This window comes from Borostomias antarcticus (assembly GCF_949987555.1).
Source record: "Borostomias antarcticus genome assembly, chromosome: 30".
Lineage (NCBI taxonomy): Eukaryota > Metazoa > Chordata > Actinopteri > Stomiiformes > Stomiidae > Borostomias > Borostomias antarcticus.
In genome coordinates, this window is record NC_140263.1 from 6,115,485 (window position 1) to 6,141,939 (window position 26,455).

Consider the following 26,455-nt stretch of genomic DNA (forward strand, 5'->3'; position numbering starts at 1 on the left):
AGACAAATGTAAAATATTTTCAAAAGGTTTATGAGCAGCTGGGTTTGACACAGCTGGGGTCAGCTGCTCCAGCTCTCCTCTGATGTACAGTACCTCTGCTACCTGCTTGATATGACAGAACTGACAGCAGTAATCCAGCAGATGTACCTGCCCCGTGATTCGGATCAGCTCCAAAATGTAAAGGGTTCTAAGTGGGCTACACCCCTCCATCGGTCTAATCCTTTTCATGTAATCCTACTAACAAACGAACAAACGAACACACAGCACCATAAACATAACCTCCTCCCCGGACTTTGTCCTGGGCCGAGGTAAAATGAACCAATTATACAATTATAGTAAAATAATATTGGTGAAATATTGATGTACATGTATATAAACTAAATATTCACACATGTTCACATAGGCACACCCACACATACACATGCACAATGCACGCGCGCACACACACACACACACATACAAAAAGCTGCTTTGATTTGGCAGGACCTAGACGAGAAGCGTCTGGAAGTGGCCCACCCATAGCTAACATACTGACCTGTAATAACCCATTAAAAGCTAATCTTTAAAACCACCAAATACCTCACGCTTAACCTTTGGTTGTTTAGAAACATGCTAAGCGTAACACTGAAGATAACTTTGTTGAACAACTTTCCATACACCTGTAAGATGCCTATCTTTTCAGAGATGATGAGTCATTGTCTAATCAGTATAAAGGACAGGGCTGAGTTTCCCAGAGGCATCGTAACGCTACGTTCATCGTAAGTTACGGCGTTCCTCATAGCGCTACGATGCCTCTGGGAAACTCAGCCCAGATCTGATAATCCACGTGATGTACATCTAAGGAGGAAGGGGTGAGAAACACGGAACATACCAGTCATAGACTCCTCCGGTAAGGTGTACGCAGCGGCTAGTCACGGTTTCGCTAACAGACCGGTTTAGCCACCTCAGAAATATCTGAACTAGAAATGGTGCTCAGAGCACAGACCTCTGCCCATGAATGTATCATGTGGCTCTGTGTGTGCACTTCCCTGTAGGTTGAGAGCTTTATGCCAGTCCAAGTCTCTGTGACCTTCCCATGTCGATATATGGCCGTTCAAGTCCAAAAAATGAATGGAGGTGAATGGTCGGCCATGTTTGGGCGGCTCGTGGACCCACCCTGTGATTCGGATCTGCTCCAAAATGTATTGGGTTCTATGTTGGACCATGCTACACCCCTCCACTGAGTTTTGTGAAAATCAGTCAGACTTTATTTTAGTAATCCTGCTGACGCACGAACAAGCAAACAAACAAACCCTGCGTTGTCACTGGGGTGGAGGTAATGAGCTCTGAGGGATTGGGGATGAGGGACCAGGCAGGGAGGAGGAGAGGGGGTCAGAGGGAGGAGGAGAGGGGGTCAGAGGGACCAGGGAGGAGGAGAGGGGGTCAGAGGGACCAGGGAGGAGGAGAGGGGGTCAGAGGGACCAGGGAGGAGGAGGAGAGGGGTTCAGAGGGAGGAGGAGGAGGAGAGGGGTTCAGAGGGGAGGAGGAGAGGGGGTCAGAGGGACCAGGAGGAGGAGAGGGGTTCAGAGGGACCAGGGAGGAGGAGAGGGGGTCAGAGGGAGGAGGAGGAGGAGAGGGGTTCAGAGGGACCAGGGAGGAGGAGAGGGGGTCAGAGGGACCAGGGAGGAGGAGAGGGGGTCAGAGGGACCAGGGAGGAGGAGAGGGGGTCAGAGGGAGGAGGAGGAGGAGAGGGGGTCAGAGGGACCAGGGAGGAGGAGAGGGGTTCAGAGGGAGGAGGAGAGGGGGTCAGAGGGACCAGGGAGGAGGAGGAGAGGGGGTCAGAGGGACCAGGGAGGAGGAGGAGAGGGGGTCAGAGGGACCAGGGAGGAGGAGAGGGGGTCAGAGGGACCAGGGAGGGAGGAGGAGAGGGGGTCAGAGGGACCAGGGAGGAGGAGAGGGGGTCAGAGGGACCAGGGAGGAGGAGAGGGGTTCAGAGGGACCAGGCAGGGAGGAGGAGAGGGGGTCAGAGGGAGGAGGAGGAGGAGAGGGGGTCAGAGGGACCAGGGAGGAGGAGAGGGGGTCAGAGGGGAGGAGGAGGAGAGGGGGTCAGATGGAGGAGGAGGAGGAGAGGGGGTCAGAGGAGGAGGAGGAGGAGAGGGGGTCAGAGGGAGGAGGAGGAGGAGAGGGGGTCAGAGGGACCAGGGAGGAGGAGAGGGAGGAGAGGGGGTCAGAGGGACCAGGGAGGAGGAGAGGGGGTCAGAGGGGAGGAGGAGAGGGGGTCAGAGGGAGGAGGAGGAGGAGAGGGGGTCAGAGGGAGGAGGAGAGGGGGTCAGAGGGAGGAGGGAGGAGGAGAGGGGGTCAGAGGGACCAGGGAGGAGGAGAGGGGGTCAGAGGGACCAGGGAGGAGGAGAGGGGGTCAGAGGGACCAGGGAGGAGGAGAGGGGGTCAGAGGGACCAGGGAGGGAGGAGGAGAGGGGTTCAGAGGGGAGGAGGAGAGGGGTTCAGAGGGAGGAGGAGGAGAAGAGGGAGGAGGAGGGAGGAGGAGGAGGAGAGGGGTTCAGAGGGAGGAGGAGAGGGGGTCAGAGGAGGGACCAGGGAGGAGGAGGAGGAGGAGGAGAGGGGGTCAGAGGGACCAGGCAGGGAGGAGGAGAGGGGGTCAGAGGGACCAGGGAGGAGGAGAGGGGGTCAGAGGGACCAGGGAGGAGGAGAGGGGGTCAGAGGGACCAGGGAGGAGGAGAGGGGGTCAGAGGGAGGAGGAGAGGGGGTCAGAGGGACCAGGAGGAGGAGAGGGGGTCAGAGGGAGGAGGGAGGAGGAGAGGGGGTCAGAGGGAGGAGGGAGGAGGAGAGGGGGTCAGAGGGGAGGAGGAGGAGAGGGGGTCAGAGGGAGGAGGAGGAGGAGAGGGGGTCAGAGGAGGAGGAGGAGAGGGGGTCAGAGGAGGAGGAGGAGGAGAGGGGGTCAGAGGGAGGAGGGAGGAGGAGAGGGGGTCAGAGGGAGGAGGAGGAGGAGAGGGGGTCAGAGGAGGAGGAGGAGGAGAGGGGGTCAGAGGGAGGAGGAGGAGGAGAGGGGGTCAGAGGGACCAGGGAGGAGGAGAGGGGGTCAGAGGGACCAGGGAGGAGGAGAGGGGGTCAGAGGGACCAGGGAGGAGGAGAGGGGGTCAGAGGGGAGGAGGAGAGGGGGTCAGAGGGAGGAGGAGGAGGAGAGGGGGTCAGAGGGACCAGGGAGGAGGAGGAGAGGGGGTCAGAGGGACCAGGGAGGAGGAGGAGAGGGGGTCAGAGGGACCAGGCAGGGAGGAGGAGAGGGGGTCAGAGGGACCAGGGAGGAGGAGAGGGGGTCAGAGGAGGGAGGAGGAGAGGGGTTCAGAGGAGGGACCAGGCAGGGAGGAGTTCATCTGATGATTTTAAGACATAGTCACGAGGTTGCATGATATCTGTCATGACCTCCTGGTCACCCATTATCCAGCCTAGAGGAACACCAAGGCGACTCCAGCCCATGTGAGCTCATGGTTTGTGTTCCAGGGCGGTCAGGTCAGTGTTAATGAACAGACTGCTACACAACTGCTACACAACTGCTACACAACTGCTACACAACTGATACACAACTGCTACACAACTGCTACACAACTGCTACACAACTGATACACAACTGCTACACAACTGTCACAAACAGAAAGACCCCTCCCACCCAGAGAGCTCCAGCAGTCACATGATCTCATGCGCGGCTCATAAATAGGACCGAGTGACGGGAGGCGCATGAAAGGAGCTCCATCGTGGATTTCACACACCCATGATTTCACCACGAGAATCATTTTAAGACAATGGATTGGTCTCGACAATCCTGACCCCAACAACATCTGTCATTTTTTCTAGCATTTTCTTTAAAAAAGAAAACAGGAATAGGACTGAGTCGTGATGTTGTTCTGTCTGGGTTGGCTCACTGCTCTGCTGGCCGGGTTTCTTTCCGTGCACTTTCTGCAGAAACGATGTTTTCCTTACTTTTGGAAAGATGTGCGCTTTTTGGCAAAAGTCATAAAACGCGGCGTCCAACTGGAAATATTCAAACTAACCTCCCGGGTGGTCACTGTCACAGACAGACTTGTTGAACAGGCGGAAAGGATTCCCAACAAACCGTTGATTATCTTTGAAGGAATCATTTACACCTACAGAGATATCGACTCCCGAAGCAACCGAGTGTCTAATGTGTTCCTGGAGCAGGGGACCCTGAAGAGAGGAGACTCCGTTGCGCTCCTGATGAGCAACGAGCCGGACTTTGTCTGCGTTTGGTTCGGGTTGACCAAGATCGGATGCTCCGTGGCTTTCCTCAACACCAACATCAAGTCACGGTCCTTACTGCACTGTTTCAGCTGCTGTGGGGCAAAGACGCTGGTTGTTGGCGCAGGTAAACGCATGGGTGTTTTGTGTTGTTGTTTGTGTGTGTCAGTGGCAGGGGTGGGGAGGTGTGTGTCAGTGGCAGGGATGGGGAGGTGTGTGTTAGTGGCAGGGACGGGGAGGTGTGTGTCAGTGGCAGGGATGGGGAGGTGTGTGTGTCAGTGGCAGGGATGGGGAGGTGTGTGTTCAGTGGCAGGGATGGGGAGGTCAGTGGCAGGGATGGGGGGGTGTGTGTCAGTGGCAGGGATGGGGAGGTGTGTGTCAGTGGCAGGGATGGGGAGGTGTGTGTCAGTGGCAGGGATGGGGAGGTGTGTGTCAGTGGCAGGGACGGGGAGGTGTGTGTCAGTGGCAGGGATGGGGAGGTGTGTGTCGGTGGCAGGGATGGGGAGGTGTGTGTCAGTGGCAGGGATGGGGAGGTGTGTGTTCAGTGGCAGGGATGGGGAGGTGTGTGTCGGTGGCAGGGATGGGGAGGTGTGTGTCAGTGGCAGGGATGGGGAGGTGTGTGTCAGTGGCAGGGATGGGGAGGTGTGTGTCAGGGGCAGGGATGGGGAGGTGTGTGTGAGTGGCAGGGATGGGGGGGTGTGTGTGGGGAGGTGTGTGTCAGTGGGGATGGGGAGGTGTGTGTCGGTGGCAGGGATGGGGGGGTGTGTGTCAGAGGCAGGGATGGGGAGGTGTGTGTTCAGGGGCAGGGATGGGGAGGTGTGTGTTCAGGGGCAGGGATGGGGAGGTGTGTGTTCAGGGGCAGGGATGGGGAGGTGTGTGTTCAGGGGCAGGGATGGGGAGGTGTGTGGCAGGGATGGGGGATGGACCGAGGCAGACCAGTTGCTCAGAGCACATCTGACATGTTTTGAGAGCTGCTCCACCCATCTGTGATCCCACGGTATTCCCCGAGAAATGTGTTTAATGTTGCGACATAACAAGGATGGGCTCAGAAACACGGTTCAGAACACAACAGAACACTGGTTCAGAGTCCATGTGTTAAAGTCGCACTGAAATAAAAAAAAAAAGGGATTCTGTCCCATTTTGGTTCACATAATTGGTTATAGTGTTCAACGTATGCCAAAAAATTTACAAAATTGTATTTTTGTTGTAATCTTATATCAAAGTATATAATTTCTTAGTAGGTAGGTCACGTGCAATGACGACAACAGGTACCTTAGATTTTAGGCCAATAATCTCACGACATCCACCCGTCAATCAACGCTATCCTTCTATCGAATCTGTCTAAAGTTCTTAAAACCCGTCCACTTGTCAATGTTCCAATCAAATTCCTCTAAACGCATGTCCCGCCCTCATAGCTTGTTTGCGTCGGAAATACGTCAAACTACGGAAGTTAGATGATCTCAAACGTCCGTTTCTGTGCGACTTTAACACATAGATGTATTAATAGAACTGGATACAGCCACTTCATTCACTGACCACAAATTCACAAATTTGTAGTCTTTTGACTATTTCCGTTGCCTTCTAACAGCTAGAACACCATAACTACAGCCCTCTAACAGCTAGAACACCATAACTACAACCCTCTAACAGCTAGAACACCATAACTACAGCCCTCTAACAGCTAGAACACCATAACTACAGCCCTCAAACAGCTAGAACACCATAACTACAACCCTCTAACAGCTAGAACACCATAACTACAGCCCTCTAACAGCTAGAACACCATAACTACAACCCTCTAACAGCTAGAACACCATAACTACAGCCCTCTAACAGCTAGAACTCCATATTTGGCAGATCAGCTGGGGACACGGATAGTGAGCTCTCCATCGGGAATCTGTGTTTGTTTCTCTGGCTCAAGAACAGCTCAGTTGCCATGGAGTCAAGTCACAGGCTTACAGGAGGTCTCAAGCGTGGATATCATTGGTGCTGAGAAGTGTCATTTTCTGTGAAGACGCATTATTTAGAATCACCCAGGAATTCACCCAGTGAATTGTTGCATCTGAATGTTTGAATGCAGGCTATAAGCTTCAGGATCATGTGAACTGCAGATACGTGACCTGGACTCACACATCTAACGACTTGAGAGGCAGCTTGGCAACATTTAAAACAATCACACCCAGGCAGTGAAGTAAGCAGATTCATTAACAATCTCTACTGCCCCCTGCTGGTGTTCAGCGGATGGACGGACCTGTCACACTGGCCTATAGAAGTTGCAGTTTCACCTGTAGTTAGACTTGAACACCTATGACTTGTGATTTAACTTGATTTAACTTCCACATACAATACAATTCGGTAAGAAACGGTGTCCCTCTTCCATAGTCTTATGAGATAAAGACGTCCCATGGCTGGTACACTCTGGGCCAAACACCATTGTTGTGGTTAGAGATAAAGGCCTGGGCGCCGAGGCGGCGTTGGTTAACGTGACCAAACAAGGCCACAGAAGAGACCAGAGAGACCGTCTTATCGGAGAAGAGACGAGGGAGGGGGGAACACTCAAACCACATAAGAACGTTGCAACGAGACCAATACTTTGATTTGGGTCCAGACAGCATACAGAGAGGTCATCTGTACATTAGGCCATGCCATCGTCTTTTGTATGTCAAACCTTCTGTAATAAACCGCTTTTGCTTGAGGCTCAAATCCCGTGTTGGAGAGATTCACTTGGAATACACCTGAAAAGGAGACACTGGACTGTGTGGTATTGTGTGAGATTGGGGGCCGTCTTTTATTGAAATCAAAGCGCAATGCAGAGCTGAAATAAGGACAATAATAAAAGACAACGAGTCATCACATGTATGACCACATGTTGGGTCCCTGCCGTTGTTCCCCACAGACTTGGTGGACACCTTGGAGGACATCTTACCCAGTCTCCAGGAGGACAACATCACTGTGTGGGCCATGGACATGGAGAGCCCGCGCACAGACGTCCAGACCCTGCTGGACAAGATGGAGCAGGCCCCAGATAGGCCACCCCCGCCCCGCCTGAGGTCCGCCTCCTCCCTCAAAACCGCCACCCTCTACATCTTCACCTCCGGGACCACCGGTGAGCCTCCGTTAAAATGGAACCTTTATTTATCCAGGTGAGCCTCGTTGACATAGAACAGCTCTTTAAGAGAGACCTACTGTATCCCCGACAGCAGCCATCTTTGTTTAGAGAGACCTACTGTATCCCCGACAGCAGCCATCTTTGTTAAGAGAGACCTACTGTATCCCCGACAGCAGCCATCTTTGTTAAGAGAGACCTACTGTATCCCCGACAGCAGCCATCTTTGTTAAGAGAGACCTACTGTGTCCCCAACAGCAGCCATCTTTGTTAAGAGAGACCTACTGTATCCCCGACAGCAGCCATCTTTGTTAAGAGAGACCTACTGTATCCAAGACAGCAGCCATCTTTGTTAAGAGAGACCTACTGTATCCCCGACAGCAGCCATCTTTGTTAAGAGAGACCTACTGTATCCAAGACAGCAGCCATCTTTGTTAAGAGAGACCTACTGTATCCCCCACAGCAGCCATCTTTGTTAAGAGAGACCTACTGTATTCCCGACAGCAGCCATCTTTGTTAAGAGAGACCTACTGTATCCAAGACAGCAGCCATCTTTGTTAAGAGAGACCTACTGTATCCAAGACAGCAGCCATCTTTGTTAAGAGAGACCTACTGTATCCCCTACAGCAGCCATCTTTGTTAAGAGAGACCTACTGTATCCCCGACAGCAGCCATCTTTGTTAAGAGAGACCTACTGTATTCCCGACAGCAGCCATCTTTGTTAATAGAGACCTACTGTATCCAAGACAGCAGCCATCTTTGTTAAGAGAGACCTACTGTATCCAAGACAGCAGCCATCTTTGTTAAGAGAGACCTACTGTATCCCCTACAGCAGCCATCTTTGTTAAGAGAGACCTACTGTATCCCCGATAGCAGCCATCTTTGTTAAGAGAGACCTACTGTATCCCCGACAGCAGCCATCTTTGTTAAGAGAGACCTACTGTATCCCCGACAGCAGCCATCTTTGTTAAGAGAGACCTACTGTATCCCCGACAGCAGCCATCTTTGTTAAGAGAGACCTACTGTATCCCCGACAGCAGCCATCTTTGTTAAGAGAGACCTACTGTATCCCCGACGGCAGCCATCTTTGTTAAGAGAGACCTACTGTATCCCCGACAGCAGCCATCTTTGTTAAGAGAGACCTACTGTATCCCCGACAGCAGCCATCTTTGTTAAGAGAGACCTACTGTATCCCCGACAGCAGCCATCTTTGTTAAGAGAGACCTACTGTATCCAAGACAGCAGCCATCTTTGTTAAGAGAGACCTACTGTATCCAAGACAGCAGCCATCTTTGTTAAGAGAGACCTACTGAATCCCCGACAGCAGCCATCAGCATGCGGTCTCCCAGAGATGATGAGGAAGTGTTGAATGCAGCAACAAGTTGTAGCGCATGGGGCTCATTAGCTCATGCAGTGATTACATGCTTCTCACTATGGTATTACTCAATGGGTACATGGGTAATGCCTAATTAATAACGAATACATTGCTAACTGATTTATTAGTCAATTGCTGTCATCTTACTGTGTGAGGTAGTGAGAATGTGTGCATCTACTGTAAATCAAACCTGTAATATGCGGTGTAAGTATCTGTCTCCTCATGGGTGGACAAACCACCCCTTTCCAGCCGGCCGAACGCCAGACTGACCTCACTGGAGGTCACATGACTGACCTCACTGGAGGTCACATGACTGACCTCACTGGAGGTCACATGACCTAATTACCATAGACATGGTAATGGGAGGAAACAAAGCAGTTCTTGTTTAGAAGGAGATCCCCCTATTGGCAATAAAGTTGTCTTGCTAAGTTGATAATGATGCTGTAGTTGGATGGCGTACCAGTGTTTCCTCTACCGTTGCTTTGGAGCGGCGGCCCGCCCCCTGGATGCCCCGCCTCCTCAAAGACCTAAAAGCCAAAGTGAATTGAAGATGTGTGTTTAAGTTAGGTAGGCTTCCACATTGTCCCTCCATCTCCTTCTAAATGTTGTCATGGTCAACTGCTCCGATGTTGTTCTAACGTTGTTCTAACGTTGTTCTAACGTTGTTCCAGGTCTGCCCAAGGCTGCAGTGATCACGCACCTCCAGGCTCTGAAGGCGGCGGCAGGGTTCTGGGCCTACGGAGGGACCGGGGATGACGTGGTGTACATCCCCCTCCCCCTCTACCACAGCGCCGCCTCCATGATCGGCATCGGGGGGACCATCGAGCTGGGTAGGGTCCGCCGCCTTCTCCATACCACCATGTAGTTCACAACTTCCTGGGACCAGATGGATGGATGGATGGATAGATAGATAGATAGATAGATAGATAGATAGATAGATAGATAGATAGATAGATAGATAGATAGATAGATAGATGGATGGATGGATGGATGGATGGATGGATGGATGGATGGATGATGGATGGATGGATGGATGGATGGATGGATGGATGGATGGATGGATGGATGGATGGATGATGGATGGATGGATGGATGGATGGATGGATGGATGGATGGATGATGGATGGATGGATGGATGGATGGATGGATGGATGGATGGATGGATGGATGTTCAGATTCATAATGAGCTGTTCAGATTCATAATGAGCTGTTCAGATTCATAATGAGCTGTTCAGATTCATAATGAGCTGTTCAGATCATGTTCATAATGCAGGAGCTGTCATGTCTTGCTGCTTCATGGAGTAATCACCATGTGCTTTCACGAGAGGCCCAGGGCTCTGGGCCAGTCACAGACTCTGCTCTCGCGTCCGACCCCTAATGTCACCTCAGTCACAGACTCTGCTCTCGCGTCCGACCCCTAATGTCACCTCAGTCACAGACTCTGCTCTAGCGTCCGACCCCTAATGTCACCTCAGTCACAGACTCTGCTCTAGCGTCCGACCCCTAATGTCACCTCAGTCACAGACTCTGCTCTAGCGTCCGTCCCCTAATGTCACCTCAGTCACAGACTCTGCTCTAGCGTCCGACCCCTAATGTCACCTCAGTCACAGACTCTGCTCTAGCGTCCGACCCCTAAGCATCCGACCCCTAATGTCACCTCAGTCACAGACTCTGCTCTCGCGTCCGTCCCTAATGTCACCTCAGTCACAGACTCTGCTCTCGCGTCCGACCCCTAATGTCACCTCAGTCACAGACTCTGCTCTCGCGTCCGACCCCTAATGTCACCTCAGTCACAGACTCTGCTCTAGCGTCCGACCCCTAATGTCACCTCAGTCACAGACTCTGCTCTAGCGTCCGACCCCTAATGTCACCTCAGTCACAGACTCTGCTCTAGCGTCCGTCCCCTAATGTCACCTCAGTCACAGACTCTGCTCTAGCGTCCGACCCCTAATGTCACCTCAGTCACAGACTCTGCTCTAGCGTCCGACCCCTAATGTCACCTCAATCACAGACTCTGCTCTAGCGTCCGACCCCTAATGTCACCTCAATCACAGACTCTGCTCTAGCGTCCGACCCCTAATGTCACCTCAATCACAGACTCTGCTCTCGCGTCCGTCCCTAATGTCACCTCAGTCACAGACTCTGCTCTAGCGTCCGACCCCTAATGTCACCTCAGTCACAGACTCTGCTCTAGCGTCCGTCCCCTAATGTCACCTCAGTCACAGACTCTGCTCTAGCGTCCGACCCCTAATGTCACCTCAGTCACAGACTCTGCTCTAGCGTCCGACCCCTAAGCATCCGACCCCTAATGTCACCTCAGTCACAGACTCTGCTCTCGCGTCCGTCCCTAATGTCACCTCAGTCACAGACTCTGCTCTCGCGTCCGACCCCTAATGTCACCTCAGTCACAGACTCTGCTCTCGCGTCCGACCCCTAATGTCACCTCAGTCACAGACTCTGCTCTAGCGTCCGACCCCTAATGTCACCTCAGTCACAGACTCTGCTCTAGCGTCCGACCCCTAATGTCACCTCAGTCACAGACTCTGCTCTAGCGTCCGTCCCCTAATGTCACCTCAGTCACAGACTCTGCTCTAGCGTCCGACCCCTAATGTCACCTCAGTCACAGACTCTGCTCTAGCGTCCGACCCCTAATGTCACCTCAATCACAGACTCTGCTCTAGCGTCCGACCCCTAATGTCACCTCAATCACAGACTCTGCTCTAGCGTCCGACCCCTAATGTCACCTCAATCACAGACTCTGCTCTAGCGTCCGACCCCTAATGTCACCTCAGTCAGGGACTTCATTCTCTCAGAGCAGGAAGTGTCCGTTTGCACGTAGATGTGTGGCCTACTCTACCCATGCCGTTGTTGTTATGGTACTGGGATTACTGAATCATTTTAAATTCTATCGATGGAAGAACTATTTTAATCTAATAATTTTACTGTTTGGCCAGATTTAATTTTGTACTACTTTTAACAGTACCCTTTTGCAATACTGCACTAATGGCATAGCCTGAAAGACAGGTTGTTTTTTTTAGATACAAAGAAATGTTCTTTTGTGAGAGACTGGCTTCCAGGCTACTATCAGTAGGCTTTGGCATCACAGACGTATATTTTGTTTGATAACCGTTTATTCGTTCCAACTAGCAAAGTTGAAGCAGCGACGTCCTCTCAACAAACTTTCTTCAAAACCTTGGACTGGTCAAAGACCCCAATCTCTCCGACCACTATGTTCCTCTCTGTTCAACAGTGTTGCAAAATATTGGCTTAGTGCAACAACAAAAACATTTTACTTCGATGTATCACTCAAGGACTAGTTTGGTACTTTGTGCCAAAGTTAGAGAGATACTGTATGAACTTTAATGATCTCTTTAGGGGGAAATTTGGAGTTTCAGGAGTGGAAAATTACAGCAAAAGGTTGGAAATGCAGATACAGAATATATAACTCATATATAAGTACACCTTTGTCTATATGAAGAGTAACTACACCCATTTAGAGAAGCTATTGAGTTTTTCCCAAATACTGTAGACAACATTATCCAGGCAATAGAAACCTCAGACCTCATCGATTGTCTTCTGTCTGGTACATCTTCCACATTTTTCTTTATCATTGAGTAATGTCATTTAGGAGAGACCTACTGTATATCACCATATCATAGGAGAGACCTATATTATCACCCTATCATAAGCAGGCGGCAGATACTACAGCTTTGCTCCTGTGTTCCTCCCGCCTCCTACAGGCGCGACATGTGTCCTGAAGAAGAAGTTCTCAGCCTCACAGTTCTGGAACGACTGTAGAAAGTATGAAGTGACCATTTTCCAGTACATCGGGGAGCTCTGTCGATATCTCTGCAACCAGCCCAAGGTAATTACACTATCACATCTATCAGTGGTTTCATGTTGGTTCCAGGTTTACCAAGGGTTTGATAATTATCACCTCTATCAATGTTTTGAGGGTTGCATCATGCTGCCGAACCCAAGATAAGGGTTTGATGAACTGAGACACATTTGAGTTGTTGTTTGCAATTCTGAGAAACAACCTGAGAAAGTCCTGTAGACACTAGAACCTTCCAGAATAATCCCTTCAATCCATTTAATCAATTGAATTTCCGATGCATAGTGATGCCAGGATGAGAATATAAACTCAATAGAAACTCTTCTTTAATCCAATAATTCCACCAAGACGAGCTCCAAGAGTTCTTATCTGTCAGGCAGTCGCAGGCAGCACTCTGAAAACATTGAGTCCAATTGTGTTACAGTTTCATGGCTGAAGGACAAGAGGGGCTTCTGTTATAGTGTCCGTCTTCCCATCTTAGGTCACCGAACACACACACACACACACACACACACACACACACACACACATTGAGGACAGAATGATCCCCTTGCTTACTGGACCTGAACAAGCGCACAGCGCTCAAAGCGCTCTTTGTCCACTCACTCCCTCTCTGCTGGCCTACTGGACACTGGTAGAAGGCTGGCACTGACACTGGCCTCCCCAATGAGCCATTCACTACATACTGTACACACACACACACACACACACACACACACACGCACACATACTGCACACATTACATTAGTCATTTACAGTAGACGCTTTTATCCAAAGCGACTTAAAATAATTGAATTTAACGTAGGAAGAGCCAATGTACTACTACTTGCCAGAACTCACAAGTGCATATCCTTTCTAAAACAAGTGACTAAGAGCATAATCTAGTGCTGAAGGCAAAGTGCAAACATACACACACACACACACACACACACACACACACACATACCTGTACAAACTCTTGAGCGTGAGGCACAATGGCCCTCATTTACAAAACAAACTTAAAACAGACAACACCCATTTCCATGAAAAAAGCTTAGCATTATCAATGGGACGTGAGCTGAGGCTACAATTACATCCCATGTAAAGTCAGCTCATGTGCGCAAGTCTGAGAATTGTCATGAGACTGATTCTGACTGGCATCTAAGCATCAGCCACATATTCATCATTTAAAAATATGTTGCTATAGTTTTATGGGGGAAACACGTTTTTGGTGTAGGCCTAAGATTAATTTCACTTTCATTTTGAGATAGCTTGCTTGTTAAACTATGGCTACTAGTGATGGACAAAATTAAGAAATGAATAGCAATGGGTAGGCAAACTGATTTGCAGTGTGATAAGTTATATGTGATAAGTTAGATGCTTATTAAGTCACTTAGGGTGTGTTCGCACCTACACATTTGACCCGTTTGGAATCGGACTATCGGTCTACCGTCCTAGGCCTATGGCGAGATCCGAGGATGTCATGAATCACACGTGAACGCTGTCCTAACATCATTTCTGCCCTTGAATCTGCTCTGGTTTTTAAGTTCCACTGATGAATGAGGGCCATTAGCCATGGCCCTGTTATTATCATGGTTTTGTTATGGGGCCAAGTGGATATGAATGATAAATATGATATTATTCCTCCGTCTGGTGGCTGTGAATGGAGAACAGCTTGTGTGAGCAGACAGGCTCGATCTACACACACACACACACACACACACACACACACACACACACACTTTCTTTCATACGTTTCACACAGGCACAAACACACATGCAGGCAGGCACACACACACACACATACACACACATACACACACACCACACAACATGACCTCTTTTACTGACAGAACAGACAGTTTTCTTTCAAACAGACAATCGTACAACTCACACGCACACACACTTCCCTCTCTCTCTCTCATACAAGCACATGCTCACACGCCCACAAAATCCTGGGAGTGCAAACCGGTGTGTTTGCATGTCAGCTCAAACGGGAATACCAGGAATACCAGGTTTACCAGGAATACCAGGTTTACCAGCCAAGTCGACGATGCAGCAGCATCACCGAGACCACGTGACTGGCCCAGTGCCAAATGTGCTGTTGGGTTGTATGATCTGCAAGAAAACCCACTACAAACCCCAATATAGGAATAAACTCTTCTTTCCTGAATGTCTCTCTGTCTTTCTGTCTCTCTCTCTCTCTTGTCTGTATTTCTCAGCTTGTGTGTCTAACATTCCTTTTGCACTACGTTTCCCACCAGGCCGAGGGGGAGCGGGAGCACAAGGTGCTCATGGGAGTGGGGAACGGTCTGCAGTCGGACGTGTGGCGGACGTTCCACCGGCGCTTTGGCCAGATCCGCATGTGTGAGCTCTACGGTTCCACCGAGGGGAACCTGTGCTTCATGAACCACATTGGCAAAATCGGCGCTGTGGGTCGATCCAACTTCTTCTACAAGGTAGAATGTGTTCCTGATACTTTCTACCCCTCTGGCTCACTCAGCACTGTGAATACTACCAGCAGAGGAAGCTCTGTCCTGCTGTAGGCCTCAGTCTCAGGCCGTACCAGGGTCTGTCTGTGTGGACCTGAGTGTGCACCCTTGTGTGTATAGGTCTATGGGCCTGCTTGTGTGTGTGTCTGTGTTCTTGTGTGTATGTGCGCACTGGTGCTTAAATATGTCTGTGCGCATGCATGATTGTGTGTGTGTGTGTGTGAGAGAGAGTTTTCTAGGGTCTTGGATCATGTCCAACTAGGATCATAGACTAGAGTTCACAAAGAGGTGGACCACATTAGCTGAAAGCACGCCTGACTGCTTTAAGCTCTTTAAGCTTCTCACGCACCACAAAGGATCTTTAAATACATAAGAGGAGCTACTGTACCAGTCATTCATCTAACCGTGTTAGTATTGACTGGAACATGGGTCCTGGTGAACTATTTCAAACAAGGCACCTTTGAGGTTTAAGATTGGATCTGTGAATCCCTCACATTATGACAACAATGACTGAATCAGAGAGAAGTCCTGTGTGAGACCAGCATTATAGAGCACAACAATGACTGCCCTATGTTGTGTGCTTCAGTTCAGAAAGTGAATTTGCCCACATTCACTCTGTTTCTCTACCTTTCAGAAAACCCTTATATAAAGAGCTTAAAATCTGGAACCAAGCTGGAGGTGTATCTGTGTGAAATCTGCTGAATGTGTTTGTTGAGTTCACACTTCTGAGGACAAGACTGCAGTCAAAGACAGACTTTTCCAAAACATTTGTGTGCCTCGCAAAGAAAGAAGGGCTGCATTTCTGGATATTTATGTCATCACCATCTTACAATTTGATAGTAGCTTGTTTCAATCAAATTGGAGTTAATGTACAGTGCTTTAGTGAATTGCCCACTAAAGCAAAATAAAGCACTCACTGCAACAGTCAGTGTTTTATATATATATATATATATATATGTGATATATGTATATTCATAGATGTGACCGTATGTGTCCCCATCAGCTCCCCTGCATCATTGCTGAGCCATCTCCACCGTTCACATATTGTCATGGTTGCTTCCTGACTCCAACCATTTATCTCGTTGTTTGTTGCTAAGATACTGTCACCAAGGAGACACAGAGCACACAATCCCATTGGTCCCCGAAAATATCTCCACCACAAAATGTACAGTACGTATACTGCCGGGGAACGTTGTACTGGCAACTGGTGATGGTTAGCATGTACGCTAAGCTAGCATGAATAGCATGGGGTGCACAGCTTTGAACTTGGAGAGGTTAGAAGATTATCCTGAAGTTGAGTGTTTTTCAACACTTACAGTAAGAAACCTTGTGTTCTCCCCAACGTCTTCAACACAGTCATGCCTAAAATATTGTGTGTATGAGTGAGTGAGTGAGTTGAGTGAGTGAGTGAGTTGAGTGAGTGAGTGAGTTGAGTGAGAGAGTGAGTTGAGTGAGTGTGTGTGAGAGAGAGAGAGAGTGAGTGAGTGAGTGAGTTGAGTGAGTGAGTGTGTGAGAGAGAGAGAGAGAGAGAGAGAGAGAGAGAGAGAGAGTGACCTGATATGCCAGGAATTCACGGTGTGGGTGGGTGGGTGTTCCCTGAAAACACAAGTACAGTGTTTCAGGATGCATGCAGCAGCTGTTTCCACCAGGGGGAGCGTGATGTATGTTGACCCAATGTGATGTATGTTGACCCAATGTGATGAGGCATAATTACAATGTATGCTAAAGGTCGATTTTTATGCCTAGTAACAGCCAATTACAAGATGATGTTCCTGTTCTGTTCTCCTCTGTGTAGCTTCTGTTCAAGTATGATTTGGTGAAATACGACATGGTCAAAGATGAATCGGTGCGTGATGAACGGGGATTCTGTCAACATGTGAAAAGAGGTAAGAGCACTGACCATAAACTTTACTTACCGTGACTTCTTGGTCACACCTCTTAAAATGACAGTAGTAGTAGAAAGTTAATCTAGCTTTTTTATTCAGTAACACTCCTTCGCCCAGTCAATTAAGGAAGGAAGGAAGTTGAATGAAAACATTTCAGCAACATTCACCACTATATTTACAACGTTGTTCTGTAACGCTGCCCTTCTGTCTCCTCTCAGGTGAGACGGGCCTCCTCCTGTCCAAGGTGAGCGCCACCAGCCCGTTCTTCGGCTACGCCGGGAGCAAACAGCTGACGGAGAAGAAGCTGATGAGGAACGTGTTTGTAAAGGGAGACGCCTACTTCAACACTGGGGACCTGATGGCTGAGGACCAGGACGGCTTCATCACTTTCAAGGATCGAGTGGGCGACACATACAGGTACAGGGTTATCTGGTACAGGGTTATCAGGTACAGGGTTATCAGGTACAGGTACAGGGTTATCAGGTACAGGGTTACCTGGTACAGGTACAGGGTTATCAGGTACAGGGTTATCTGGTACAGGTACAGGGTTATCAGGTACAGGGTTATCAGGTACAGGGTTATCAGGTACAGGGTTATCAGGTACAGGGTTATCAGGTACAGGTACAGGGTTATCAGGTACAGGGTTATCAGGTACAGGGTTATCAGGTACAGGGTTATCAGGTACAGGGTTATCAGGTACAGGGTTATCAGGTACAGGGTTATCTGGTACAGGGTTATCTGGTACAGGGTTATCTGGTTATATTTTAGGTGGAAGGATGAAATGTGATATTTTAGTTGGAAGGATGAAATGTGATGTTTTAGGTGGAAGGGTGAAAATGTGATGTTTTAGGTGGAAGGATGAAATGTGATGTTTTAGGTGGAATGATGAAATGTGATGTTTTAGGTGGAAGAGTGAAATGTGATATTTTTTAGGTGGAAGGGTGAAAATGTGATGTTTTAGGTGGAAGGATGAAATGTGATGTTTTAGGTGGAATGATGAAATGTGATGTTTTAGGTGGAAGAGTGAAATGTGATATTTTTTAGGTGGAAGGGTGAAAATGTGATGTTTTAGGTGGAAGGATGAAATGTGATATTTTAGGTGGAAGGGTGAAATGTTATATTTTAGGTGGAAGAGTGAAATGTGATATTTTTTAGGTGGAAGGATGAAAATGTGATAATTTAGGTGCAAGGATCAAATGTGATGTTTAAGGTGGAAGGGTGAAATGTTATATTTTAGGTGGAAGAGTGAAATGTTATATTTTAGGTGGAAGAGTGAAATGTTATATTTTAGGTGGAAGAGTGAAATGTTATATTTTAGGTGGAAGGGTGAAATGTGATATGTTTTAGATGGAAGGGTGAAAATGTGGCCACAACGGAGGTGACAGAAACACTGGGACAGGTGGACTTTATCCAGGAGGCCAATGTCTATGGGGTGGAGATTCCAGGTACTGTGTGTGTGTGTGTGTGTGTGTGTGTGTGTGTGTGTGTGTGTGTGTGTGTGTGTGTGTGTGTGTGTGTGTGTGTGTGTGTGTGTGTGTGTGCATATTTGAATCATATTTGATCAGGCCACTGAATGGAATAGTTGTCCCCAATTTGAGATGAATGATTTATTTATTTAATGTTTTCACCCTGTTGAGATGCCCTGCCCCCTGCCTGGGGGGGTCAGGGTTCATCCCAGCTACTGACCCTTTGTCAGGTCTCTGTAATGAGACCAGTAATGAAAAGGGGCGACGCTGGAGAAACAGGAAATGAGAAATGGGTGTCCATTGTGTCGACAGGAAATGAGGGAAGAGCCGGAATGGCTGCGGTTATCGTGAGACCTGACTGGATGTTTGATGGGGAGAAGCTATTCGACCACGCTCTCAAGGACTTGCCCCCCTACGCTCGTCCACTCTTCATAAGGGTTCAGGTGACACATCTGGATGCATTTTAGTAACTGCCACTGGAGGGTTGGTCCTGATGTCTACAATCCTCAAAATGTTCTAGAGGGAAAAATAGATATTTTGTTTTCTTTTTTTCATATTATGAAAATTGAAGTTGCGAAGAACCCACTCAATATAATAAACTGTTTAAGGATCACTAAATTCATCCCCCCCATTGCTCTCAGTTAAGCACATTATGTTGCCTCAATGAAATGTGCAATACAAATAAAGTTTTATTTGATTTGATATTAATACAGCTGCATCAATGGCTGTCCTTCCTGGTACATTGTGACAGTGCTACCCCCTGCTGGCAGCATTGGCTTACTACAGCACTGGAGGAAAATGACAGATCAGATTCTGTTATGCATTTATGTATAGTGTGTATACTGTACTATATATTGTGTGTTTATGTATATTATGTGAAATGTGTAATCTTCTTTTCCATTTAAGCAATGTCTATAGGCCTACATATCTTGCGGTGTGAATTGTGATTCAGAACAGAAGGACTGATTACTCTTAAGATCATTTCAAATGACAGATGATCACTCTTTCATATGATTGTGTATTTTTTCAGGAATCAATGGAAATGACTGGAACATTAAAGCAGCAGAAATTCCGGCTAGTGGAAGCTGGCTTCAAGCCTTCAACCATCTCAGACCACCTCTATGTTCTAGATTATCCCAAGAAGTCCTACATTCCCCTCACAGAGACCATCTACAAGAGCATCCTATCCGGTGAACGGAAGTTATAGTTTGCTAAAACCACAGTGGTTGTGGTTGTGTCCAAGACTGATGGTGCTGTTGCAACGAGGAAGGGACTGTGAATTGGGTCAGCTTGTTTGTCCCTTTGTATGGGAAGGAAGAACTTAGAAACCCTTAATCAAATCCTCATCTATTAATTTATGAGGTTCTCTTGTATGAGTGACCGGCGTCTAAATAATTCATTTGGATCATGCTGACATTGTTGACCTGGATGGAACAGGAAGGGATCCAATTAATGCCGTTATCAGCAGGATACGAGCTTGATTTGAACTCATCTGATTTCACAGAACAGGACGGGTTCTGGCAGAGGGATGTCAAACTGGTTCAGGGGTCAAACTGACTCGGAACAGTGAACTGTGACAATCAGCACTTTGCTTTTGTCACTTTGCCTGGTGTAGTGATCACACAAGTCCATCCATATGCTTGAAATAAATCAACCAACGCCACAATCGATCCATTGTAATATGCTTTTTAGAAATAGTTGCTGGATTTACATGAATTAAGGCTCATAATTTAAGTAGATTTGCTTCAAGCGAAATCTGCTCATAGATGTCCTCCAGTTTCTCATATTGAGTCATACTATTAGTAAAGTATGTATATAATTTAGAAAGTTTACATAGATGCTACGTACGATATGGCGATTTGAAGGTTGTTTCACTTGACCAAGCATGAGGATCTTTTTCTATAGCATTATTAGCAGCGTTATTCCAGGATCCTTTTGCTAATCTATGTAGGTGTTATACATGCTTTGTTTAGGCTTTATTTAGTCTTCTGAAAGAACTCCTGTGTTCAAAGTGTGAAAATGGGTTTCGGTTGACATGAACAGCACATACTGTAGTAGTTTGGGTCACGGTACCAGCATCTTCCATTGATAGCTCACAAAGTTACTCCATCCTGTCTTACTCTGAAATGTGACACAAAGTGAATGTTTACTTTGCCAATCGGCAGCTGAAAAGCAGCATAATTATGTTGGAATAATAATAATAATTATTATTATTGTTATGGGTCTGCCTAGCACTAAATCTATCCCTTTGTGTGTTTGAAATGAGGACTGATTTAAGAGTTTCATAATGTATAAATGTTCATTTTTACACTTATTCTGAATGTTGCTTTGGTAATTTGGGAGAAGAATATAGTTTCTAATGTAATAACACATTGAATTCACTGTGAATATCAAGTTCTTAAATAGTTAAGCTAAGTTTATAATATATATAAGTTAATATAGATATAATATATCAGCAACATAGATGTGTTGAAGCCAGAAATGAAGTAGTTTCGCTCACTATGAGCAGAAATGAATGAGCAATTATTTATTCTAGAAATATAATTTCTTTGTCAGCCAAAACTGTTGATTATTTGAAATATATTCAATATCTCAAGGTAATCTATGTTGATTGTATATATGATTGTGTTGGCTATATTCACAAAATTTCAACTGCACATTTCTGAGGTTGATGAACCATCCTCACTCCTACAGACACTAACAATCTTCCTTGCATATTACCTGAAACCAGTCTTGAGATTTTAATGGTAAGCCTCGTTTCCATAAACGGCTATTGACATTGGCTAACAGAAAATGAGAGAGATTGAGCAGTAAAATATAATGGTCTGTAATCACTAGTTCAACTGTCCCATTCTATCTCAGGGTAACTGCGTGGTGGGAGAGACGAGCTGCTGTCACGGGGTATTATATATATAATATCTTTGTCTTTCAATAACAGTGTTAGAACATGTCGAGCCTAACAGGCCATAGTCGGGGCCATTTTGAGCACGACATTGAAGAATTAATAAAGAATTAATTAATTAATACATGAGTGAATTGTATTTTCTGAACTGTTTTGTTTTTCATGAACACTAGAATCAAAGAAACACCTTCACACACAGACACCAAGATGTTTTAGTTACAGTTCATCACAGAATATCATAGTATAGTATTGCTTATCTTCACACGGAAGTGCCAGGTTTGAATGTAATTTCCAGCCCAAAGCACTATACTCTGTTGCATTGCTGCCCTCTAGTGGGCTGGTGTGGAGCACTGCAGGTAAAGGGGATTGGTCAGTGCAGCAGCATCATGACTGGCCTTTATAAATGAGTCTTCTCTATCTCCAACAACATGCCAACAACACCTGCTCTTCATCAGGAAGACGAGGAAGCTCCGTGTCCATCCATCTGTCCTGCATGCTTTCTACCAAGCCTTTGTGGAATCCATACGATGAGCGCTATTAACCTGAACCCCAATACACTATATATATATATATATACTATACTATACACTAGCTATACTATTCTACTACATTGATATGCTATGTATTGGCGAGCCAATAGAAAAATAAGATGGGGACAACATATTTGTATTTTCATGCATGCATTTATTTATCTAGTCTCGTAATCTTTTTTATTTATATAAAATATATACAGTGAATGGTGATATAAGCCAACAAATTAATTGTTGACCTGCAGATAACAAAAACGCAGTGTTGTGATTTATCAAGACAAACGAGCTGGTCAGCAAGATTGAGGCTTGTCCATTCAGCCTCTGTAATAACAGAGTGGACAATATTTGCATATGTATCCATTGGCCCAAGAAGTATAACTTTCTTCAAAACAGTCCATGATCGGTCCACTACTGGGTTGAGGTGAGGGGGATGTCCAGAGAGAGAAAGACATATTTATGCTGGGGACACAGAAGACACTTCTGTCTTGCTTGACGCTGAAACTGAGCTCTCATCATCAGCCATACCTCCCATACCCACAGTTGTCAGCATGCAGTTACGGAACTGGAAAAGAGAACAGAAAGTCAGTACAAAATTAGTTACGTTTTTTAATTAAACTTTTAAATATACGGCAGCAGTAAAATTGTAAATTGGTATAAATCATTAGAAGGAGTGGGTGTGATACAGTTATTCTCTGATGTACCACCCACCTGTTTGTTCATGAGCACATAGATAGTAGGATTGAACAGAGCTGAGGCCTTAGAGAAGAAGGCAGGGACAGTCATGGCCTGGGCGGAGAAGGCAATTCCTTTGTTCAAGAAGATGTAAGCAGCAAAACCGGCATAGGGAACCCAAGCAACCAGGAAGCCCAAGACCATCAGGAAGCACATACGTGTCACTTCCCTCTCTGCCTTCTGGGTGGATTCTGACTCCTGCTGGGAAGCAGCAGCCTGAAAGAGTAGATTACAGCAGATCAGAGGTGGATCACATGTAGAATAACTGGTGTACTGTAACTACAGTACATTTGAATGGGAGTCTGCACTGGCAGTCAACTGGCACTACAGTGGTTACATTTAGAAAAGCTATTTATGCATTTATAACATTTCACTGTGCATCTCACTCGTATGAATGGACTGTGTGACAAATAAAATTGACTTTTATTTTCACAACAACTGTAGCCTTAAAGAATAAACACTTCCATTGCATGCTAGATTAACATTGATGAATTCACTAACTATTAAAGTCTTCAAAGTTTCTTACCGCTTTGACTGTGAGCACAAGGCTTCCATACGTGAAGAAGATGGTGAACACAGGGACACAGAAGTGGCAGGAGAACATGTACATGACGTAGGACTCGTTGTTATATTCAGCGTTGAGGGTGTAGTAGTCCGGTCCACAGGAGCACTGCAGGCCCTCGGGAAGGTACCTGTGTGGGAAAGATGGTGTAAGAAAGTCTATACATATTCATTTCAGTATGGTACCATATGTAAAGTGTGCTTATACAGAGGATGCATTGTTTAAAAGCAAGTTTGAATCTATTCTCAAATTAAATTGTCTGCATACATACAGTAGCTCTTCACTCCCTGATGAAGGTTATGCGGCCGAAACGCTTTTTAACTATTCTATTTTGAATATGCCAATTCAATAAAGGCATTTGAACTATATACTGGCTGCCATGGTTTTTGCTTCGTTTTGATTTGGGATTTATTGCCCCACCAAAGAGCCCCCCCCGGAACCTTTTTAAAAAAAAATTTTAAGCACTAACTGTTTTACAGCGTATCCAGGCAGCGCTCCTGTCTGCACTTTTGTCTACATACAGTATTGACCTTGCATGTAGAAACTGTAAGCATTTTCTTGATGTTTGTCTCTGAACAGATGACATATACTGTACCTGGACCAGCCAACCAGGGGGGGGGCAGCACAGGCAAGGGCCATGATCCAGGTGAAGACCACTCCAGCAAAAGCATGGCCGGATCCAAACTTGAAGCTGCCCATGGGTTTGCAGACAACAATGTATCTCTCGATAGCCAGAACAACCAAGGACCACAGGGAAACCTGACCTAGAATTCAGGGGAGAGATGGCACTATTAAATTGGAGACAATTGAGCCTAAATCATATTATTGTAATGTAAAAGGTTATATTTGCTAGAGAAAAACAAGCATGTCTTACCTCCAAGAGTAGCCATGAAGCCCTCGATGGCACAACCCAGTGGCCCAAAGATGAAGTAGCCATTCATAGCAGTGATGAAGGTAATGGTGAAGCCAAACACAACCATGATGGTTCCAGCCACAGCCAAGTTGACCAGGATGAAGTTAAGGGGCTGCCGGAGCTTCTTGTTCTGAGCTGTGACCACCAGTGTCAGACCGTTGATGGGTAAACCAAACACAATCAGGAAGAACATGTAGGCAGCAAGAGCGTAGAATTGCCATTGAGCTCCCAAGTAGTACTGTGGGTAATGATAAGGACTCCTCACAAGCCCAGTCCGGTTGGACATGGGGATGTAGAAGTTGTTTCCCTCTGTGCCGTTCATCTTTGGTCAGTGAGATCTGCTCTGAGGATCCAAATGGTGTAAGTCCACTCCACGGCCAGCCTTATGTTGGCTGTTATTTTTATACCCTTCGGAGGCCGCCCTCAACTTTGCTAAATTAGATTAGAAGGGGATTTTGAGGAAGTCGGCAGTTTAACCATCCAGGCAAAAGGGAATAAAACCAATCAAACAATTACAGTCACTCTCACCTCGTGGAGGATGGCACCACTACCAGGCTAACATACTAGGCCCCTATCTGCAGTATATTTGCAAATATACTACATTTTAACTTTAAGATGCAAACAAAACTGATTTGGTGACCACTGACATTCATTGCAATCGTAACTTCCAACAATACATGTTTGTCCATGTTTATAAAAGTCACAATACCTTTAACTGTCCAATTCATCTGAAAGTATTGACCTGTTATGTTGTCAAACATCGGTTGCTTTCCATATAAATCAGATTCAAAGTATTTATTTTTAAACCTGAGTGGAAGAATACGATCAGTAGTCAATGATGAGTTTGACGGTGGTATTGTGAATGTGGGTCAGGTTAGGGTAAGGCCTACAGTATGTCCTGTAGTGTTAAACAAAGTAGTCTGAATTCTGCTTTTGATGTCAGTAAGAGATTCAAACAAATAATATGTATAAGGCAGGACAAAGTTGCCCTCAAAGATACTAAAGAAACCTTCGGGTGGTAAGGCTTCATCAATAAAGTGCATTCCATTCAGAACTCTTTCCCGGCATGGAAACATTCCTTTGCAGTGTTGATCTATAGGAAAAGCCTATTCTATAAATCTAGAGTAATTTCATTTCATAAACTGTAATCAGTTGATAATATGTTTGTGTTATGGTTGCAATAATACAAACTATTTCTGATTGAACACTATTGGATACAGAATGATGGCCTACTGTGCAGGGGGGAACTCTGTAGCTTGTCTGAAAAGGTGTAATCTGTCCAATATGTTTTCAGTATCATCAGTATCAGTAATATATCACAAGACATAATGAAAGTATGCTTACAGTAGAGTATGAATGACATATCAAACAGATAACCTTTGATATTGGTGCAAACGGTCATCTGCTCCATCTTTCAGATTACCGGCTAGTACGTATGCCAACACCTCCAGAAGGGATTTCCAGCTCAAGGATCTTGTTCCCATCCGCTTAGAGTCCAAAATTAACATTTACAAGCTGTTAAACCCGGGGAGTTTGCCGACTCCTAATCCCAAATCCTCGCAAATTGGATTCCCACCTTCTACGCAATATGACGGGGTGAGTAGCTGGCCTAGAGACGATCTTTGAGGTGACACCTGTCTCCATCAGAAATCCCATTTAAATGTGAGGAAAGTGGAGGAAGTGTTTCATAGTCAACACTTCCATTGACATAAAAATGTCCTTGAATGCAAATCAGCTTTAATTAATAAGTACTATATGATTCTTGACACTGTGTTTTTCATGCAAAGGTTGGATGGAATAGGTTACAATATCAAAATGTGCATCTCTCAGGAAGTTATCTTATATAAAATGATAAAATCAGTTAAAGCTTTTAGGAGGTGCTAAATAACAATTTAAAATAAACTTTCAACTCTAAATCTGCCTCCATCTAAACTATAATGCCTCTGAATAAATAGTTAACCCATTTGAATGTAATCTGACCTACTTCCGTAAGCTGACCTATTTGTGCAGGTGAGAGAGACATGTGTGGAGCAGCTGGGGGTGAAGCTGGCTGGGCTCTGGCAGCAGGTCATCATTTCTGTGTTTTGTGAACATTGTCTGTTTGACCAGTGGCCAACTTTTACCTGATGAAAGCTATTTTAATACATTTTAATAGCCTTGATTGGGGATAAGCTTTGTATTCACCGTTCTAACTAGTTTTATGTTAAGTTGTACAGACCTTTTAGCAATACCATATGTCCAATGTATTTTTACAGATGCATTTAGGATTTTTGTCCTTAAGTAGAGCTAAGTCATTTTCAGATTTACAGATTTCAAATTTTCAGTTTTTTATTATTATTATTATTATTTTTTTTTATTTTTTTTTACAGATTATGAAGGTGTAAATTGTAAGCTTTCAAATAATGTGCCATGCATTGAAATTTGCGAAT

The 26,455-nt window shown here is 46.2% G+C and overlaps 2 protein-coding genes across 2 annotated transcripts; one reads left to right on the forward strand and one right to left on the reverse strand.

Moving 5' to 3' along the window:
* Nucleotides 1-3,888: 3,888 nt before the first annotated feature.
* Nucleotides 3,889-19,594, forward strand: slc27a6 (solute carrier family 27 member 6; the record flags this gene model as incomplete). The annotated part of the gene is made up of 10 exons (XM_084460222.1): nucleotides 3,889-4,375; nucleotides 7,145-7,354; nucleotides 9,401-9,559; nucleotides 12,470-12,594; nucleotides 14,808-15,002; nucleotides 16,831-16,921; nucleotides 17,140-17,338; nucleotides 18,269-18,366; nucleotides 18,700-18,830; nucleotides 19,418-19,594. 10 exons carry the CDS (start codon nucleotides 3,889-3,891, stop codon nucleotides 19,592-19,594), a joined length of 1,872 nt encoding a protein of 623 aa, XP_084316348.1.
* A 2,679-nt stretch (nucleotides 19,595-22,273) lies between these two features.
* LOC311327185 (green-sensitive opsin-3-like) lies at nucleotides 22,274-24,348 on the reverse strand (the record flags this gene model as incomplete). The annotated part of the gene is made up of 5 exons (XM_084460218.1): nucleotides 22,274-22,381; nucleotides 22,528-22,767; nucleotides 23,078-23,243; nucleotides 23,709-23,877; nucleotides 23,988-24,348. 5 exons carry the CDS (start codon nucleotides 24,346-24,348, stop codon nucleotides 22,274-22,276), a joined length of 1,044 nt encoding a protein of 347 aa, XP_084316344.1.
* Nucleotides 24,349-26,455: the final 2,107 nt, after the last annotated feature.